Source organism: Eptesicus fuscus, chromosome 3, assembly GCF_027574615.1.
Source record: "Eptesicus fuscus isolate TK198812 chromosome 3, DD_ASM_mEF_20220401, whole genome shotgun sequence".
Classification (NCBI taxonomy): domain Eukaryota; kingdom Metazoa; phylum Chordata; class Mammalia; order Chiroptera; family Vespertilionidae; genus Eptesicus; species Eptesicus fuscus.
In genome coordinates, this window is record NC_072475.1 from 24,331,253 (window position 1) to 24,352,899 (window position 21,647).

The 21,647-nt window shown below is 34.9% G+C and overlaps 1 protein-coding gene and 1 non-coding gene across 7 annotated transcripts in view; both read right to left on the reverse strand.

Moving 5' to 3' along the window:
* The window catches only part of KPNA4 (karyopherin subunit alpha 4), a 74,105-nt gene that overhangs the window by 26,938 nt on the left and 25,520 nt on the right, over positions 1-21,647 (reverse strand). For 4 of the 6 annotated variants that reach the window (XR_008555519.1, XM_054713689.1, XM_054713687.1 and 1 more), the window contains exons 11-17: positions 20,695-20,826; positions 18,272-18,400; positions 16,796-16,900; positions 12,904-12,975; positions 10,980-11,142; positions 8,785-8,879; positions 6,379-6,497 (exon numbers count right to left, since the gene is read on the reverse strand). Coding sequence is in view for 5 of the 6 variants with exons in the window: in XM_054713689.1 (XP_054569664.1) it covers positions 6,399-6,497; positions 8,785-8,879; positions 10,980-11,142; positions 12,904-12,975; positions 16,796-16,900; positions 18,272-18,400; positions 20,695-20,826 (795 nt within the window). In the remaining variant the exon portion in view is untranslated. Of the gene's footprint in view, positions 1-6,318; positions 6,498-8,784; positions 8,880-10,979; positions 11,143-12,903; positions 12,976-16,795; positions 16,901-18,271; positions 18,401-20,694; positions 20,827-21,647 lie in introns of those variants that run through there. The other 2 variants (XM_008142246.3, XM_054713690.1) reach the window with 2 other exon arrangements.
* Positions 17,731-18,062, reverse strand: LOC114231851 (small Cajal body-specific RNA 7). Its single transcript, XR_003617839.2, has one exon. It is a non-coding gene; the product is annotated as a small Cajal body-specific RNA 7 (non-coding RNA).

Here is a 21,647-nt window from a genome sequence, read left to right on the forward strand (position 1 = left end):
TAGAGGTGATAATAGAACTGTGGTTATGCTAAAAAAATAAAGTCAATTTTTAAGAGCTACATAATATCTAGGATTTGCTTCTAAATATCCCAGAGAAGTAGGAAAGGTGGGTGGGTCAGAGATAAAAAGATTGACCATATGTTGATGATGGTTGAAAATGGTGATTAGTACATGAGAATTCATTATTTTATTCTAGTTTTGCACATGCTTAAAATTTCCAATAACTTGAATAAAAAGGATGTTGGTTTTGCCCGGCTGGAGTGGCTCTGTTGGTTGAGCATCATCCCATGCATCCAAAGGTTGCCAGTTCGATTCCTAATCAAGGCACATACCTGGGCTGTGGGTTCGATCCCCATTAAGGGGCATGTACAGAAGGCAAAATGATGTTTTTCTCTCTCCCTCCCTCCCTAAGAATGTCTTTGGGTGAGGATAAAAAAATAAAGATGTTGGTTTTTATTCTAAGAGCAGTGAGAAGATATGAAGTGTCCAAGTTAACAATGATGGCACACTCAGACTTGATTTTTAGATACCTCATTCTGTTTTCAATGCAGAGATCAGATTGGAAGCGGGGCAGAGTGGCTGAGGGAGACCATTTTCACACTTTTGTAATGGTTCAAGAAAAGAGATGATGGTTTGACTAAGGAATAAAAATGGAAGTGAAAGGATGCAAGAACCATTTTAAAGAACTTTAGAGGGGAGTGGACATTCATGGAGATAGGGAACAAAGCAGCAGCTGTCAAATCAATTTTATAAACAGCAGAGCTTGAAATGGACATCCTGACCCAAATTTGTCACCTAAAGGGCCCGAATTTAAAAGCATATTAAAAATTAATAGAACTGCTAGGGGAAAATATTTAATTTACCTTCCTTGCACATTATTGACGTGCTAGTTGGCAATACAGTCCCCTGTTGCTTCTGATCACACTGGAATGCCATCTTCGTTTAACTTAGGGATTTAGATTACAATATCAATATACACCTTGATTTGATTTAAAGACATCTATGTGTAACTTTTATTATTTTTATTGTACTTTTTAAAAGCATATATTTTGTTAATGTGTTTAACCAAAAAATTATTTTAGCTCTAAATGTTCAAAATATCAAGTTGTTAGGCATGGATCTGCTAGTAGTGCTTGAAAATGTTGGAACAAATGTCTGGGAAAAATTTTCCCTCCTAGTCATATTAAATTATTGGCTTGTATTTAATGAATTCTGCCAATGAGTAAAATAATCAAGACGACAGTAAGGCCCTGGCCGGTGTTGCTCAGTGGTTGGAGCGTGAACATCAGCCTATGCACCAGAGGGTCTCGGGTTCAATTCCAGGCACATACTATAGAGGTGTGTTTGGGAGGCAACGATCGATGACTCTCCCTTTCCCCCTCCCTAAAAATCAATGGAAAAAATATCCTCACTCCTTGGGTGGGGGGGAAGAGTAAAAAAATACATCAGATACACCAACCATCAAAATAGTTGACAATGGACTCTAATTAAATTTTTATACTCAAGTAAATAATCCATCAAATTTTTATACTGAAGTAAATAATCCATCAAATCTAAGAAATTAACAATGGTAATTGCTTTTGATTCAAGCTAAGTTGGAGTATTTATTGTTCACTATAAATAGGCCAACTTAGCTATTTATCTATGATGGAAGACTCGATTTTGAAAACTCAAAAAGAAATACAGGCATACCTCGTTTTATTGCGCTTGGTTTTACTGCACATGTTGCTGTTTTTTTACAAATTGAAGGTAAGACCCTCCACCAGCAAAAAGATTATGACTTACTGGAGGTTCAGAGGATGGTTAGCATTTCCTAGCAATAAAATATTTTAAAATTAAAACATGTACATTGTTTTTCTAGGCAACACTATTGTACACTTAATAGACTATAGTATAGTGTAAAACATAGCTTTTATATGCACTGGGAAACAAAGTTACTCGCTTTATTGTGGTGGTCTGGAGTCAAACCCTGAAATATCTGAGGTATGCTTGTATTATCAAAACTCTGAAACACGTTTCTATAATTAGCTATTCCTCAAAATATAGTTGAAAAAGCTGTGTAAACATTGTTTGTATTGGTTCACAAGCTTAAGTGAATTTTAGATCAATACCTGGAAGCACAGCTTCCAATGGTACGGGAGTTGAGATCTGGGTCTTATCTGACCCTTAGTAATTAATCACCTCTCATCTGAAGGGGAGGTTGGTACAGATCGTTCATCCATGCTCTGAAATTCATGGACCCCAACAGATCCTCTAAAACTGTACATATATGCATGGAGGCGGAAGGGGTAGGAGCGGGTCCAATATTATAAGATTCGCACAGGTGACCTTGACCTAAAGATAAACTTATCATTAGCTGATCACTTTCTAAATTGCTCCAGATCTAAATACTGTTATTACCTTGTGGTTGGCGGAACTCTTAAGATGACTCCCAAGGTTTCCTGATGTACATGATCTTTTTAATCCCCTTCCCTCAAGTGTGGGCAGGATCTGTGAATGTAATGTATATCACCCTGTGATAAAGCTACAGCACAGGCAAAGGGGGATTTTGCAGGTGTAATCAAGGTACTAATCAGTTCAATTTCGAGTTAATGAAAAGGGAGTTCACTTCTGGTGGGCCTGACTTAATCATGTGAATCATTTAAGAGCAGGCTTAGGACTTTCTCCGAAATCAGAGATTTCTCCTGCAGGCCTTGAAGCAAGCAGCCATGAGTTCTAGAGCTGCAAGGAAATGGATTCTGCAACAGAAGTATGGAAGCGGACCAGCTTCAGATGAAACCTTGACTGTAGCCTGTGAGAGCCTGAGGTGTACCTGGACTCGACCCACAGAAACTGTGCAATAATAAATATGTTGTCTTAAACTCTAAGTTCGCGGTAATCTGTTATACAGCAACAGAAAAGACGTAATTTCTTAAAGCCAAAGCTTAGCTTAATTTCTCTTCCTGAGGAAACTGAGGCCATGGAGAACCCAAATAGGGTTCTAGAAATTAAATTATATTACAATAAACCCAGTCACTTTACAAAAAAACAAAAAATAAATCTGTAAATTTCAGTTACTAAGGTAAGCTGAAACTAAATATTAAAAAATCATTCAGGTATATTTTTAATAGTCATGAACTTCAATTATAGGAATACTCTGGGTTTGGTTCAGAGTAATGTGAAAAGTACTAAATCCATCATGACACACAATAGAAAGGAAAAAAAAAACTTTAAATAAAAATATATTTAGACCACAGCTACTCTCATACTGACATTCATATTTTTATAGCACTTGAAAGAGCTCAATACTCCAAAAATGCATTTTAAACATGAGAAGCCAAGAACAATTATCTTACTAAAGGCTTATTTCATTTCCCCCCTCATCACAAATAATGTTCTGTTAAAAATGAATGTTTCCTACATCACTGGCTGTGGTGAATGGTTAGCTGTGCTGAAACAAATTTCACACATGGAAAGTCCTTCCTAGAATTCTATTAGAACAGGGGTGGGGAACGACCAGCCCCAGGGCCATATAGGCCCTTGAAATCATTGGTCTGGCCCTACCAAGGCATTAGGGGTGAGTTAATTAAAAGTTTGACCAAATATAGCGGGGTAATTTTTAAGTTGATAACTTTGTATGGCCCCCAAATGATGTTATAAATATCCAAACGGTTCCCCACCCCTGTATTAGAATATCAAGGTCCTGTATGAGACCATGGACCATGGGTAGAAAGGAAATATTTAGACCATCAGGTAGCCCTTGTACTCAGAGATGTTACTATCACCTACAATTAGTAGCTATAATAATAAAAGCGTAATATGCTAATTAGACTGGACGTCCTTCTGGACAACCTTCCAGGCAAAGCCAGGGCTGCGAGGGAAGCCGGTGCTGGCAGATGGGGGAAGGAAGGCCTACTCTTGCACGAATTTCGTGCATCAGGCCTCTAGTGTATATATAAAGGATAACTATTCTATAAAATCATTTGGCCTACTATAACCTCATCAGCTTACTTTGAACAAAATTTTTTATTGCTAAGAAACATGAATCATGTATTGTTATGTTCACCTTGTGATAACTTGAGCCTTCTATAAAAACCATGCCTTATACGCAATCTATCATTAAGAACTGTATGTTGAAGTTACAGTAATACTTAAAATATAGCTCAAGTCTCTCAGTTGATTTTGCTGGAAGAATGAAGAAAGGTCAAAACTTTGATTTTGATAGGGAGAAAGAAGAAGTACAGATGGTGTTATCTGAACAAATTCAGTGGATTAAAATATTAATGTTTATATTGAAATTACAGAACTGAAGAAATATGTTCTGTTATGTTGGTTCTAGGTCAAAAGCTTATTTAGAAAGACAAGCTAATACAATACATTGAGTTATACTCTAACTTTACATTAATGTGTATAAAAAAATCCACACAGCAAACAACACACACCCCATGTAAAACATTGCTTAAGTTTAATGTTTATTTCCCCAACACAGCCTAGCCTGCACTCTACTTGGATAAATTTTACAAGCTAGTTTTCTGCTGCTTCTAGTTTTAAACTTTAACCATGTTTCTGATGACAAGGAATGCTGCAAAAATACTCTAGTTCAACAAAGAGTTATGATCACAAAATAATTTTTATCCATTCTACAGTGTTTCAGATTTACCAGTTGATTCTTAAACACAAAGTAGATATAGATGCTAATGGTGGCTAATCTGGTATGTTTCTTATAGCAAACTGTTGTTCATGCAACACTTGTGCTCAAAGGGGAAGGCACAGGATTTCCTACAATGAGCCACCTTATAAAGAGTTCTTTTTGTACAAATTAATTTATGTCACATTTAATTTAGTGTGCATAACCTCAAAACTGAGGTATTATTCCAATTTATAAAAACCACTTGCATAACTCTTATGCAAGTCTTAAAAATACAAAGTTTTCTCCCTAAAGTGGCTCAAAATAGATTGTTCATGGCTGCCTACATCTAAGATAAAAAGATTCTAAAACAATTGAACAGATTAGGCATATTATTAAAGGTGTTCAAACCATTACTTGATTTGTACATCTATTCAAACCTCTTCATCAGTCTTTATTCAGCAGTACATATGCACCAAATTCGATTTTAGAAGTTTCCATATCATTTTCATAGAAAACAAAGTTTGAAAACAAATAACATTTAAACACAGCACGGTATTCTACTACAACTGAAACTTTTTTCTTCTTCTTTACAGGACTTAACAAAATCTAAAAATAAACTATGTTGTAGATTTACCTCATGCAAAGATCTTTATGTTATCTCTGAAAATGAAAAGGATGGCTTTTTAAAGCACATTTTACTGTTTATACTATTATGGCAACATGTGTACTGCAACACATTCTATTTTGAGGGAAATTTGATTTTTTTTCCATGCAAAAATCTACACAAATTAGTTCTGATGATATGGAAAGCTTTTCATAGCATCAAACATTCATCTGGTGCAAATGCACAGGGAAACCTTCCTGAAAAGTTTTCTGACTTGAGAAGCAACTAAAAAGCCATACTAGGTAAACTAAAAAAAAAAAACAAAAGAAAAAAAAACAAAAGAAAAAAAATCCCCCAAAACAAAAAACAAAACTAAAAAAACAAAAAACAAAACAACAAAAAACTAAAAAAAAGAAAAAAAAAAAGGAGGGGGTGGGGAGAAGGAAAGGGGAAATAGAAAACACAGGCTGCAGAGTAAACCAATGTCTGCTGCTAAACCGGTCTTTGTTTTCATGTCCAGTGTACATTAACACTTCTGATCTCATTTTGATGATTTACTAGGTTTGTTATCAGCCCCCTGAAGGCGAATCAAGCTTGCATGCGTTCACATACAGCACCACAACCACACTCTCATACACAGTCACTCCAGGACTAGGAGTCTGCTTCATGAGTGAAGAGCCCTAGATTTGAAAGATGAACCTGGCTCTCTCATTGAGCCAGACATTCACTCAACACTGTCCATTCACACACTGCTTCATAGCAAGGCCTGGGCTCATTTTCCTTTGACTTAAATGGGCATCCTATTCTCTTTTATGCTTACAAGGCTTGAAGATGACAGTACTGCACTCTCCCTCAATTGATGTAGAGTAAGTCAACGTTGAATGTTTCTTCTCAGGCACTGAAGATCTGTGACCTGTAGCCCTTTTCACTTTGATCAACCTAAATAAGCATTCATGTAAAGGTTTCATTACACTTTGCCACTCATTCTCACTCGCACCCACTCGCCATCTTGACCTCATTTGGGCATTTTCTGTGATTCCAAATGAAATCTTCACATTTTCTTTCCCGATTTAATGCAGCAGTAGATCCCATGAGCCAAGCTTGATGGATCAAACCTTTTTATATATATGTATATATATATATATATCTCAGTGCTGCATTGTACCTAACTTCCACAGCATCTTTCTAAAACTGGAACCCTTCTGTTGGTACATTGGCAGATGAATTGAAACCAAATGTTCCACCTTGTATTGCCTCTGGAACAAGGCTAGCATCTTCATCAATCTAAGAGAAAAAAGAACAAAAAAGATAATTAGTTTAAAAGTATATATAAATAGCACTATAGTAATATTCCCATTTCCCTTTAAAAAGTATGAGAGAGATAATGTGTCAACATTATCCTACCATCCCTTTTAGAAAGCTGAAACATTTTGTAAAGACTTTTTCTTAAGGATGTCAAAATGAGAAGAAACTTGAGAATATGCAAGATGGATATCTTCTAAAAGAATGAAATAAAGTAATAAATTGGAGATGGTCATACATTTTAAACTGAGAGGATACTCACTATAATTTCCCTTGTACCTAGGCAAATAGATAAGATGACATTAAAGAATTAATGCCACCAGTTTTAAAATAGGTATAATCTCTGGTTAATTTTTTTTCTTTTGTTTTTAATCCTCACCTGCTTAGAGAGAGGAAGGGAGAGGGAGAGAGGGAGAAGAGAAAAGAGAGAGAGGGAGAGATGAGAAACATTGATCAGTTGCTTTCTGTATGCACTCCGACTGGGGATCAAACCCGTAACCCAGGTGTGTGTCCTGACCAGGAATCAAACCGTCAACCTTTTGGTGCACAGGATAAAGCTCTAACCAACTGAACCACTCCAGCTGGGAGACAAATGACATTTGGGCTTAAAATAGTAAAATAATAGCTATTAACTGATAAATAATGTTCTATATGCTTTATATCTAAAGCTTCTTTTATAAAATACCACAAAATTATGAGTCTATAGTGAAGTTCCTATAAATGTGCACACCCCCTGAATTATCTTCACAATGTAAGAGAATAACAAAAACTGCATGTTGAGGTATTAAAAATCATAAAGGCCTTGTGTATATCTACTTGCAAATTAGGACTTCCAAAAATCCAACTTTAAAGACATGTGATAAAAGCTACCCTTAAAAGAATATGCTTTTTCTGGATTTTATTTCTGATTTACTTAAACTGGCATTATATTCTAAATAGGACTTGATCATCTAAAGGACTTGATATCTAAATGGTTTAATCACCTATAAGTAGAATCCACAACTTTCTTTTCTAGTAGTCATGAGCTGCATTAACGATGGAGATACGTTCTGAGAAATGCATTGTTAGAGTGTACTTACACAAACCTAGATGGTACATATTGTCTATCACTGTCATTGTAATGATAAACTTCTGTATGACTGGCAGCAGAGTAGGTTTTTGCTACACTAGCTTCACATGAGTAATCACTGGGGTATGACACTGTGATGTCCATGACATCACTAGGCAATAGGAAGTTTTCAGCTCCATCATTATAATCTTATGGAACACCATCATTTGCATGGTCCATTCTTGACTGTTATATGGCACATGACTGGTTTTGTCTCTGTCAGGTTGTGTTTGAGTAATACATGCTTATTAAAATGTTTAGCTCTGGTTGGGTGGCTAAGTTGGTTGGAGCATCGTCACCAAAAGGTTGCAGGTATGATTCCCAATCAGGTCACATACTTGGTTGTGGGTTCGATCCCTGGTCTGGATGCATATGGGAGGAAACCGATCGATGTTTCTCTCTCTCAGATCAATAAAAAATATCCTTGGGTGAGGATTTTTAAAAAAGTTTAATAATATTCTACTCTTTTGATAATGTGAAAAAGTTTGTGTATAAGACTAATTCATTAAAATGTTGAGAAAATCATTCAAGAAATTCACTGGTGGTGGTATCTAACTATTATAATTTTCTAAGGAACAATTGCTTTTAATTTAGGCTTACTTTTCCAAAACGGCAATACTAAAAATTAAGTTAATACTTTAATTTCCATTACCACATAAGATACTTTTGTATATTATACTTCACATTATATGGAAACATCTTTTTTGATGATTTATTGTTTTCAATTTATCTACCTATCTTCATATTTGTTTTGGGTCATCAACTAAAAGTAACAGTGAGAATATAGTCAAAAGTGGATTAACTAATTATTGTCATGAAGAATTTATTACAGGACATCTACTATCACTGTTTTGTTTATAAACATATTATGCTATTAAAATATAAAATATGAGAACTACAAAGACATCAAGTGAAAAATAAAGCTTGTCTTGTTCAGTGTCAATAAAATATACCTAACTTTTCTGCTATCAGATCTAGTACTACTTTTTAATGCCCTGAGGGACTTTGAAATATTGAAATAATTATGTTTCTGAAACAAGTGATATTACCGTCATATACCTATTTTAATTCCATTTCCCTTAAGTATATACATGCATGTCCTAGCTTAATATATTATTTCATGTAGACTTATATTAAGAAAACTATAAAGTTATTAAATACATCATCTGTAGAGAAGAACTGATCAATGATCTCATAGGCCAATTTGTAGATGTCTTCATTTTCATGATTTTGCAGTTGTTCAATTTTCTCCAGTCCTGCAAAAGATTTTATAAAGTAAAATAGAGTAATACCTAAAAAGTACTGACAAAAAAAGTTACAATAATCTTGAACCACATATCCAATTATTGAATTGCAAATCTACAATTTTTGGGAACCTATTCTAAGGGTGAATCTTAAAAAATAAAAAGATTTTATGCACAAAGATATAGCATGTTTACTTAAAAAATTAACAACCTGAGTGTTTAAATGCATATAAATGATTAAGCAATGGGACATCTACCTATTCAGAAGAATATTATATAATCACAATGTTTATATGGAGCAATAACATGTAAAATTGCTTTTGTTAAAAGCAGATTCATTCCACTTTCTAGCATCTGCCAAGTTTTTCTAGCGAGTATATATGAAAAAAATTCACTATACTGGTAATTAATAAATAAATGTTAAGACATCTGTTAATTATAATAAGATCAACCATAGTATTTCGGGTAAAAATGGAATTTGCCCTGTAAACATTAGTGAGTTTGTTAAATCATAGGTAGAAACATTAAAAATACATAAACTTAACCTGTTGGTATGCAAATTAGGTCTTGTTTTGCTTTTTAGGAGTAGTAATTTCAAGGTCTCTGAAAAATAATGAAATTGCCCTTTCACGACTGTTCTTCCTGTATTTTCTTAAATGGTGATAGTTGTTTTGGGCTCATTTTCCATTCTACATTTTCCTTATGAGGCCCTCCCATTAAAAAATTTGGCTACTAATATAAGCTGAGGATCTGTAAATCTATTGAGCTTCACATTCATAAAATTTAAATGCCGGCATGATATAATTCCACCAGGACATTTCACAGTTACCTAAAACTTGAACTGTCCAAAACACAACTTGTTATTTGCCTTTACTCATTTAAACTGTTAGTTCTAATGTATTACTTGGTGATAACAGTTTGAAATCTAAGAGAAAGCCTAAGTTCTCTTTCCCTCAATACTCTACAATCAAATCTTAAAAGCCTAAAAGCCTCCATTTCTTGAATTATGCGAATTCCCCTTTGTCTCTATAATCACTTACTGGGCCATCATTTGTTATGGCCTAATTACTAATACTTTCCTACTATGCCCATTTTTAATTTTTCTGGTATTTACTTTCCAATTAGTCCCCTAACACTATTTCCCATTTTCTGTTCCTAACTTGATAGTTATGCATTATTTTCGTTATTCTATTTGTCACTTTAAAAATACTAACCTCTTAGTAATTTTCAAGCCTCTGCACTCCTTTACTAAGTTGAAGTAGTTCTGTTATTATCACCTTTCTTCATTTACTTCTCAACTTCTGTCAGAAATACCTTTACTTTTATGCTTATCCAGGTTAACATTTACACTTTGTTTCACAGCCACATTTGAAACTTCCATGTTTTGTGTACTTGTTAATTCTAAGAGTTGAAAGCTAAAATGTGCTATTTACATTCCAGGTGGCTGATACACAGCCAGATTTGGGAACTACTGCCCTACCGAATTAGAATAAAGTATCTAGTGTGCTACAAAAGCTTATAAGATTATAGGGGCCTGCTTATTTGCCATGTCTCGGCTTCATCTTTTGGCAGTTCCTACCCCATACTTTGTGATTCAGCAACACTGAACTACTTATAATTTGCTGAATGCTATTTCTCACCTCAGACTTTGCTCATGGTGTTATTTCTGCCTGGAACACCTTTCATCCCTTTTTACTTTATTAATCCTTATTCATCTCTCAAAATCCAGCTCAGGTGTGACTTCCTGCTTCTTCCAGGATGAATTAGGTATTTCATTTTGTTGTACATTTCTATTAGGGTAATTAGCACATTAAATCAGTTTATACTTATCTCCATACTAGACTACATGCTTTGAGGGCAAAAACTGTGTCTTGTTTACCACTGTCTTCCAAGTACCTTAGTACAATGCCTGTCCAATATATGGCAGCAATTCAGTTACCTAAGAATATGCAAGAAGCTGAGCAGGACTATACATATAGAACATATTTAACGTATTTACTTTATTCTGTTATTAATTATCTAAGACAGAAAAACACAGGAGTACTTTATTAGTCAGAAAATAGTTACAAAAAGAATATTAGAATGTGTAATAATAGCTTATAGTAAACTTACCTCCACATTCTTCTATAAGATTGGCTATGGTTTCTGCCTCATCTTCAGCCATTTTTAATATATTACTTAGTCCATCAAGCACTACTTGCACAACTTGTGCATCTTTTACAGTCAGCAAGTTGCAAAAAGGTGGAATAACATTTTGTTGAATTAGGCAGGCCACCTGAAGAATAAAGACACCATGATATATTAAGCATAACTGAACTTTGTGTACCTTATTATCTCACTGAAGTCAAATTTTGAGTATGACCTCATCTCTCACATGTTGTTAGACTACATTAATCAAACTTCCTTTTCTTTTTCTTTTTTTTATATATTTTATTGATTTTTTACAGAGAGGATGAGAGAGGGATAGAGAGTTAGAAACATCGATGAGAGAGAAACATCGATCAGCTGCCTCTTACACACCCCCTACTGGGGATGTGCCCGCAACCAAGGTACATGCCCTTGACTGGAATCGAACCTGGGACCCTTGAGTCCGCAGGCCGACGCTCCATCCACTGAGCCAAACCGGTTTCGGCCCTTTTCTTTTTTATATAGTAAGTTTATTTTTCTTAAACTTAGAAAATAAATTAACTGAAAGTGAATGAATCACTCAACTTCATATGAAACATGTCTTTGCCATAAGGAACACTTTTTTCAAAGATCCTTTCCCCTTTAAGATGAAGAAATTAAAATATTAGTTAAGAGGCTGAATATTTTTTAAAGAACTACAACTGTTCAACATGAGAGCATCCATTGGCTCTTTACTGTTGCATTTGGCATTCTCATATCCGTGGCCACCTTCTATTCACTATTCTATTGGTTCTGTAATATTTTCATAATACTTTTCTATCATTTCTATATAGTTAGCTATTATTTACATGCATTTTTAAATTAAAAATTTTTTATATTGATTTCAGAGAGGAAGGGAGGAGAGAGCTAGCCTCTTGCATGCCCCCTATTGGGGACAAGCCCACAACCCAGGCATGTGCCCTGACCAGGGACAGAACTGTGACCTCCTGATTCATAGGTCGAAGTTCAACCACTGAGCCACACCAGCTAGGCTACATGAATTTTTTATCTTCTGCTCTATATTCCTATTTAAGTGGATTCACTGCTCACCATTAGTCTATAGCTTATTTGTGGTAATTATCAGTTTATTGCTTATCAGCTCCAAATTTACCCTTTTAAAATTATCTATGAAACATATCTGGGACCTTTAAAACCCATTTTTTTTGCCACTTGGCACAATGTTAAGCTGTGACACCTGCACAATCAGAGCGCATGCCTTTCTAAATTTTATGCCCTAAGGACTTCACTCATTCACACATTCCTCACTCTAGTTTGTACTCCCAGCCTTTTTTGGTTGAGTATTTAGATGCTGTAAATTTTTGTTCATTTGTTAGAATCTGTGAGGCAGTTTCATTCTGCCCAATTCACCTAAAAAGTTATCTGGCTTAATACTGTTAAAGAGCCAAAAAACTCCACAACAAACAAAAAACACCAACCCAACCCTGACTATAAGTGCTTCGATCTTACTGTAAATTAGAAAGAAGTAGAAATTGTAGGCCAAGAAGTTGGAAAGAGAACACTTCTCATCTATGAATTATAACTAAAGGAAGCCAAGGTCACACACACACACCTATCACAGAATGTCTGTTATCTTTCTACTATTTTAAATTATGATTTTTTTTTTTGTTAATCCTCACTGAGGATATTTTTCCATTGATTTTTACAAAGAGTGGAAGGGAGAGGGAGAGACAGAAACATCGGTGTGAGAAAAACACAGATTGGTTGCCTCCTGCACGAGCCCTGACCTGGGCCTGGGCCTGGGCGGAGCCTGCAACCGAAGTACATGCCCTTGACCAGAATCGAACCCGGGACTCTTCAGTCTGCAGGCCGACAGTCTATCCACTAAGAAATAAATAAGAGCTGAACTTACCTGATCTTTCCTTCCACTAATTGTTAAGTTACTTATGGCCCAAGCAGCTTCTTTCTGAGTGCCAAAATCCCCCTGCAAAAGCAAAGCAAAGGATACAAAATGCAATACAAAGTAAAATGGAAAAAACGTTTTCTGAAATGAGTTTTCTTTTCCCCACCTTTTTATGAATTTATTGGGGTAATACTAGTTAACTAAATTATACAGGTTTCAGATGCACAATTCCACAACATATCATGTGTACACTGTATTGTGTTCACTACTCCAAGTCAAGTCTCCGCCCATCACGATTTATCCCCCCTATACCTTCCTCTAATACACACCCCCACCCATCACCACACTGTTATTCGTGTTCATGAGTTTTTTTCTCTTTTTGCTCAATCCTTCCACACCACACCCCAATGTAGAATATGACTATAATTTAGCGAACTTAACAGATTTATCTGATTTTTCAACTGCTAAATATTTCCCCAGGTTTACTGCTAGCCTTTCTATAGACACATAATTTTACTTATTAAAATACGCCTTAGAATCCAATTTACCCTAAATACATGGAGACTTGTTATGACTTGATATGTATTATTGTTCAATAATATCAGATTAAATAAAGTCAAGGATAAAATAAAATGGTAAAAAAAAAAACCTCAGAAAAATGTACAATTTAATCAAAGAAATGTCAAGTTAAAAGAAAGTATCATTTTAAACATATAAGTTTTAGAAATTATAATGCCCACCATTATAAGATTATGGTGAAAACATTACTATCATATATTTCCTTTCAAATATAAATTGGAAAATATAGTTAAAAATTATTTGTCATGTGAGTTAGTAATCTCACTTTTAATAATTTACCAAGAAAATAATTTAAAACAAGGTAATATTATGTATCTATCTATATATTGTTTTAGCAGCACATAACAGTTAAAAAGTAAAAGCAGCCCTAGCCAGTTTGGTTCAGTGGCTAGTGTGTTGGCCTGTGGACTGAAGGGTCTTGGGTTCGATGCCGGTCAAGGGCACATGCCTGGGTTGTGGGCTGGATCCCCAGTAGGGGGCATGCAGAAGGCAGCCGATCAATGATTCTCTCATCATTGATGTGTCTCTCTCTCTATCCCTCTCCCTTCCTCTCGGAAATCAATAAAAATATATATATAAAAAAAAAAGTAAAAGCAACTCAAATTCTCAACAACAGGGGAATAATTAATTATAGTAAATCTACTGAATGAAATAATAACCAGTTATTAAATTTTAAGAAGGCTAGCAACCTGGAAGAATGCTTATGATGTATTAAGAAAAATATATATAAATAAGAGGAAATGAAAATTAAAACTGCAGTGGGATATCTACCCTTATTAGATTGATTAACTCCAAATATCTGTTAGTAGGAGTGCAACACACACACACACACACACACAAATTTACAAACTACTTTTTAAAGTACTACTTAATAGCAAAACACAAGGAACATCTCAAAAATAAAATAAGTTGAATACATTATAGCACATCCATATATACAGTGGAGTACTATATAGCTACAACAAAAATAAGAAAAAAGAATAAGAAAGCTCATGTAATGGGAGTGATCTCCAGGATAATATTTCAAAAAGAAGTATTTTTTAAAAAGCAATGCAAGAAGAAAAAAAGGAACAGTAGGTGCCGGCAGCTAATTCCATCATGTCAGCAGGGCTGAATCATCTGGAATGGCTGAGGGCATTTCCCCAAACCCTTATGAAAAGGATGCATAAATGATTGCTTGCTGCTAGACAGCTGAGGGCATTTCAATCTACATGTTATTGCCTCCTACTGGCCAAACACCTGAACAGCCTTAGGCAGTTCCTGCAATCTGACAATGGATTCTATATACTAAACCTTGGCCTTTGATGTGTATTATCTACCTTGCCTTAGGACAATTTGTGTTAATAAAAAGCAAGGGGTCCAGAGAGACAAGAGAATTTGGTCCCTTTAGCTAAGTCTCCTCTAGATCTCCAAAATGCCTTTCAAAATTATGTTTCGTCTCAGGACTCTTTATTAATTTCTACACAGCGCCTTCTCCAGATTCCTGAACCCTTCTAGATGCTGGATTAAGACCCCCGGCAGGTAGGAAAATGAGCATGTACATAGGCATTTGCTTATATTTAAAGAAGAAACAATGAAGATATAAACCAAAAACAAAAACTATTATCTGTAAAGGAAGGGAGAGAATAAGGAGAAATGGACAGAAATGTAGGTTAGCCCTTTTAACTAAAACAAAAGGTATGTATTTTTTACTTGGAAACCACATGAATGCTTTATATAACCAAAACCAATATTTTAAAAATGGAATATTCATGTTGTTATGGCAGTGTGGTTTTATTTTGATAGATTTTATATCTCATATATCCTCAATCTTTTCAGGAAGATTTGCAGAATAAAGATGAGAATATAAAAACAAAGAAGTGAAAATAAAACAATATTATCTTAAATAGACAGCAATATCCAATAGCTTCCTTTCATTCATGATTTGTTTTTTATAAATGTTCATGTTCACAACATTACAATATATTTTTCACTTTCTAAAAAATACATTATCACCTCTTTTGTTCACTCAGGCCTAGAAACAAAGACAACCTTGTACAGTAGCAATGATCATCTTTAGTATCTGAACTATGATCCTGAAATACAATTCTCTACAAAAAGGAACCAGGACATCCTGCAGAAATAGTTCTTTCAAGGTCTAGGTCAGAAAATATACAGGATATGCCTGGGAATCATGTCATACCTAAAAAGAAGCTCTCAAAAACTATAAGGTGATGTAAAAAAACAAAACAAAAACAAAACAAAAACCAGACACCAAATTTAAGAGGTTCCTATTGGTCAGGGAACCTGAGTGCCAGCAAGAACTATAATGGACAAAAATATCCATAATTTCTTTTTTTAAAAAATATATTTTTATTGATTTTTTACAGAGAGGAAGAGAGAGGGATAGAGAGTTAGAAACATCGATGAGAGAGGAACATCGATCAGCTGCCTCCTGCACGCCCCCCACTGGGGACGCGCCCGCAACCAAGGCACATGCCCTTGACCGGAATCGAACCTGGGACCCTTGAGTCCGCAGGCCGACGCTCTATCCACTGGGCCATCAGGTTAGGGCTGATTGTGACATTTTAAATGGTCTCTTTCTCAAATGTTAATGTAAACATGAGGTATGATACAAACATATGATTAAATTGTACATTTACTTACAGTTAGATCTTGGGCAATTTATTGGTCTATACCATAGTTTCTTCATCTGTCAAATGGGATAATTCTTAACCTCATATAGCAATGGTATTAAATGAGGTAATATATGTAAAGTGCTTAGCACAATACAGTAAGCATGTATAATCAGTAGTAATAATATGAATGTTTAACAAATCCAAGGATAATAGTAATTTTAGTAAAAGAATGATATAAAAAGATCAAGGGTTCCTAAAAAGAAATGTTTCTTGTATATAAAAACTGCTGGGTTTGAGTTTTAATATTAATACCACTTTGTGATAGTATTCATGCCAACTGTATAGGTTCTACTTAAATAAACAGAAAAGCATACATTCACATAATTTAGTTTTTAAAAATTTTTTTAGTTTTTTAAAAAATTGATTTTAGAGAGAAGGATGAAAAAAGAGAGAGAGACAGACAGACAGACACAGAGACAGTGAAGAGAGAAGAGGGAGAGAAAGAGAGAAGCATCGATCAGCTGTCTCCCGCATGCATTCCAACTGGGTATTAAACATGCAACCTGGGTATGTGCTTCTACCAGGGTGGAACCCATGACTCTTCGGTGCACAGCAATACTCCAATCGAGCCACATAGGTTAAATTTAATTTGTTAAATTTAAACCCTTTACTCTTACTCAGATACAACAAGATGATTTTCTTACCTTATCCAAAAGGTGTATTATCATTGGGACAAGATTGGCGTCAATTACTGCCTGAACCTGCTGCTGATTTCCTGCCGTGATGTTAGAGAGGAACCACACTGCTTCCTGTAGGACAAGACCCCTTCAATATTTCTCATTAAAAAAATAAAATCTGCATCCGAACTAAGAAAAAACATCTTCACCACAATGTCCAAATGATTTTATTATTGAATGAGTTCCATAATAAAAATTTTAGGAATCTCAACCTCTCTATCCCTTTTTCATGTTTTCTTTGAACAAAATGCTAATGGTCCTAATCAAAGTCATAATGAACTAAATAACCCTTCTAGAGAATTCTTGAAAGCAATTTCCCAAACACTAAAACCGAAAAGAAGATTGGCTGAACAAACACTAAGGAGTCAATGGGCTGTAACACAAATACAAATGCTAAAACTACTGTAAACAGATTCAGCATCCCTTCACATAATGTGCTCTATTCTCTATCCTATTCTGATCAAGAGTCCTAGCCAAAGTAGATAAATCTCAATTATCCATAATTGAGACATGAAAAATGAAATAGTGGGTTGCTTTAATGTACTTATTTGTAATAATTCACTGACCCAAGTCTCTTAAGAGCTAAAGCAGAACCAGATGTTTGATTGCTTTATTGGTCTATCTTAAGGATCTTTTTAAGCTACCCTTTATACCACAATGGAGCCACTTTGGTTGAAATGTTTACAAGTTTTTACAAGTTTTATAGATAATACATGAACACTGAAACCAGTTAGCATGAAACAAGGCAAAATATCTACGTAACATCCTATGTAGAATATGACTATAATTTAGCAAACTTAACAGATTTATCAATTTACTAAAGAAAACATTTTCTCTAAGAAACTAGTAAACAAGTTTTATTCTAAAAACTATTAGTATTAGCTAGTGTGCATTAGGCTCTTTTGGATCAGATCACAGGAACACATTTAATGAACCTGTTAAAGATTTTAGGGTGTTAGGCTACTTAGGTGAGCTGTTTTTGGGTCATAATCATCAGCAATGTTGTAATCAACAACCCATATGTTTCTACAACAGCCTCAGATGCACTCCAATATCAGCATCACCAGTCAGTGCCCCCTTTCAATAGCCTCCACGAGCACGCGCGCACACACACACACACACACTTTCTATTAAGTACCTATAAAATATTAAACCTAGATTACTTAACTTACATATTAAAAACTTCCAGTCATACAACATTCAACACCCAATTATCTTTATTTCATCATTTCCAAGAGAGCCAATTTTGCACTGTTTATAATTGGCTTATTTATGGAAAATTACATATTAATTCTTGTTAGGAAGAATAAAATCTTTTATCTTTACTTGATGTCTAAATGACAGTTGACATTGATATTACAGACAGTTCTGAGTCCCTAAGTTTACAAACAAAAACTGCTGATATTTTACATTATTTATTAAATAGTGTTTAAAAATACTTACTTTATTAATTTTCTCTTTGGGATGTGTCAGGAGTGCTGGGAAATGTGACAGAGCATCACAGTTCAAAACTACTTGTGTTTGCTCATCAGTTCCAGTAACAATGTTGCCCACAGCTCGAAGTGCAGCAGTCTGACACATAAAAAGATTTAATGAGATATTGTTCTATGTGAAATATTCCTTCTTACTAGAGAGGTATGTCTGGCAGATTATGAAAGATCCATTCATTCATTCAAACCTATCCTTTTTGAAAAAGCTGTGTCACACATTGACTTAGGAACAGAAGAGTGAATAGAATACAAACCCCCCTCTTATGAAGCTTACATTATTGTAGAAATCAGTCAATAAACAAGGATAATTTTAGACAGTAATTTGGGCCATAAAGAAAATAAGGTAGTCCTTTAGATTTTAGGTTTAGTGTTTCAATAGGTTAACAAAAACAAAATGCCTTTTCTGAAGGAAAGCTGGAGTCTGCTTAATATATAAGATTAGAGGCCTGGTGCACGAATTCGTGCCCCACTGGGGTCCCTCGGCCTGGCCTAGGGGATCGGGCCAAAACCAGCTCTCCGACACCCCCCGAGGGGTCCTGGATTGCGAGAAGGCGCAGGCCAGGCCGAGGGACCCCACCAGTGCATGACTGGGACCAGGGAGAGACGCGGGAGGTTGGCCAGTCAGGGAGGGACTGCGGTAGGGCTCCAGGTTGTGTCTGGCCCATCTAGCTCAGTCCTGATCTGCCAGACCCCAGCAGCAAGCTAACCTACTGGTTGGAGTGTCTACACCCCTTGGTGGTCAGTGCACATCATAGCAAGCAGTTTAGTGGCCTTAGCATATCATTAGCATATTATGCTTTGATTGGTTGAACAGCCGACTGGTCAACAGGACACTTAGCATATTAGGCTTTTATTATATAGGATTTCCTTATTCATATGAATTTGAATTGTCAATTATTTTCTTTAGTTGTATCAGGTCATTTTCTGGTAAAGATTTTTTTGGCTAATTTTTCTGTCTACAGACAAACAACCCAGTTTCCTTTTTTAAAAATTGAGATATAATTCACATAACATATAATTCATCTTTTCAAAGTGAATTCTTAGTTGTTCTTAGTATATTCAAAGTTGTGCAACCATAACCAATATATAATTTCAGAACATTTTCATCTGGACCCATTAACAGTAATTCCCATTGCCCTCATCACCAGGTTACTGGCAATCACATTATGCTTATTCCTGTGGATTTGCCTATTCTGGACATTTCATTGGAATAAAATAGTAGATGATGGCTTTTCACATTTGGTTTCTTTTACTTAACATAATGCTTTTAAGGTGCATTCATGTTGTGGCATGTATGAGTATTTCATTCTTTTTTGTGGCCAAATAATATTGTATTGCATGGAAAGACTTCATTTTATTTAACCATTCATTAGTTGGTGAACATTTGTATTGTTTCCACATTTTGGCTATTATGAATAATACTGCCATGAACATTTGTGTACAAGTTTTTGTGTGAAAATGTTTTTTCCGTTCTCTTGCATATATACCTGAGAGTGAAACTGCTGGGTCCTGTAATAATTCTATGTCTAACTTTTTGAGGTACTGTCAAACTAATTTCCAAAGAAGCTGTGTCATTTTACAATCCCACCAGCAGTATATGAGGATTCCACTTTCTCCTTTGCCAACACCTGTTACTGTCTTTTTGATTATAGCCATCCTGGTGGGTATGAAGTGGTATTTCCGTGTGGCTTTGATTTGCATTTCCTTAATGACTAATGATGCTGAACATGTCATATGCTCATTGACCAACTACATGTCTTCTTGGGAAAACTATATTTAAATCTTTTGTCCATTTTTAAATTGGGTTACTTATCTTTTTATTGTTAAGTTGAAGGAATTGTTTACATATTTTGTATACAAGTCCCTTTTCAGATATATTATTGCAAAATTCTCTTCTATTCTGCAGGATGTCTTTTCACTTTCTTGATGGTGTCCTAAGAAGTACAAGTTTTAAATTCTGGTAAAGTCCAATTTATTTAATTTTTCCCCCTTTGTTGCTTGTGGTGTCATATCTAAGAAACTACTGACTAACCCAAAGTCATAAAAATTTATGCCTGTTTTTTCTCCTAAGAAGTTTATACTTTTAGCTCTTACACTTAGGTATTTGATCCATTTTAAGCTATTTTTAAAATATGGTATGAAATAGGGGTTCAACTTCATTCTTTCACATGTGGATATCCAGTAGTTTCACCATCATTTATTGAATAAATTTTATTTGCTCATTGAATTTTCTTGACACCCTTGTTGAAAATCAATTGATCACATATGTATGGGCTTATTTTTGGACTCAATTAGATTTCATTGTCCATTTCTGAATGTCATGCCTAAGCAATTAGTGGTAAGAAAAACTTACACTTTTATCAACAACAAACTCACCTGAACTTTCACTTCCTGGTGGCTGAGCAGAGGAACCAAATGAGGGACTATTCCAGAGTCTATTACCATCTGTATCTGTTCATTGCCAGCATCAGTAAGGTAAGAGAGGGCCCAGACCGTATCTACCAGTATCTAATGAATAAAATGAAAATTTAAATTGCCTTTAAGTATCTTCTCATTTTAATAATTTAACCATTCAGACTAATTTACAATTGTTCTAGTACTGTCTTTTTCTCTCACCTCAACTCATTGGAATCTTTTTATTATACTAAATATTAGCATTTATGAATGTCTGTATTAAGCATGTACATCTTTAAGCCATATTCATAATGTTTAGGTTAATCACAATTTGGTATCTAACCTTAATTCATTAAGATAAAAACACACTACATAGCACATGAAATAGGAGAAAAAAGAAATTCTTTTCCAAATGCTCAGACTGAGGGATAAATACAAGGACATTGTGGTAAATGTTTAAAAAAAACACATTCTAGGTAAAAAACAAACACAACATAATTTACACAAGCTATCAAAACCACTTAACTTTGCTTTCAAAGACTTTCTAAATATGGACTCTGTCAAAAGACAAGCCAGAGAAGTTAGAAACCTTTTAAATTCTAAACCAATGTTGTTTAAAACATCCAAGAAGCTCTTAGAAGGAGGAAACATCATTTTGCTGTTGCTCCTTTCAGGAATTTAAGAAAGTTCTACGGATATTTTTAATATAAAAAGAAGATACCAAATGAGAAAATTCATACACATAAAGTGGTATTAAAATATGTGAAACAATGAAACTTCAACTTACAAATGTAACTTTTTTTTCCCTGGAGTACCAACATATGCCAAAATTTGTTTATTTTTGTTTTATTAATCCTCAGCTGAGAATACTTTCCCCCCAGATGATTTTTAGAGAGAGTGGGAGGGGGAGAGAGACACAGAGAAACACTGATCTG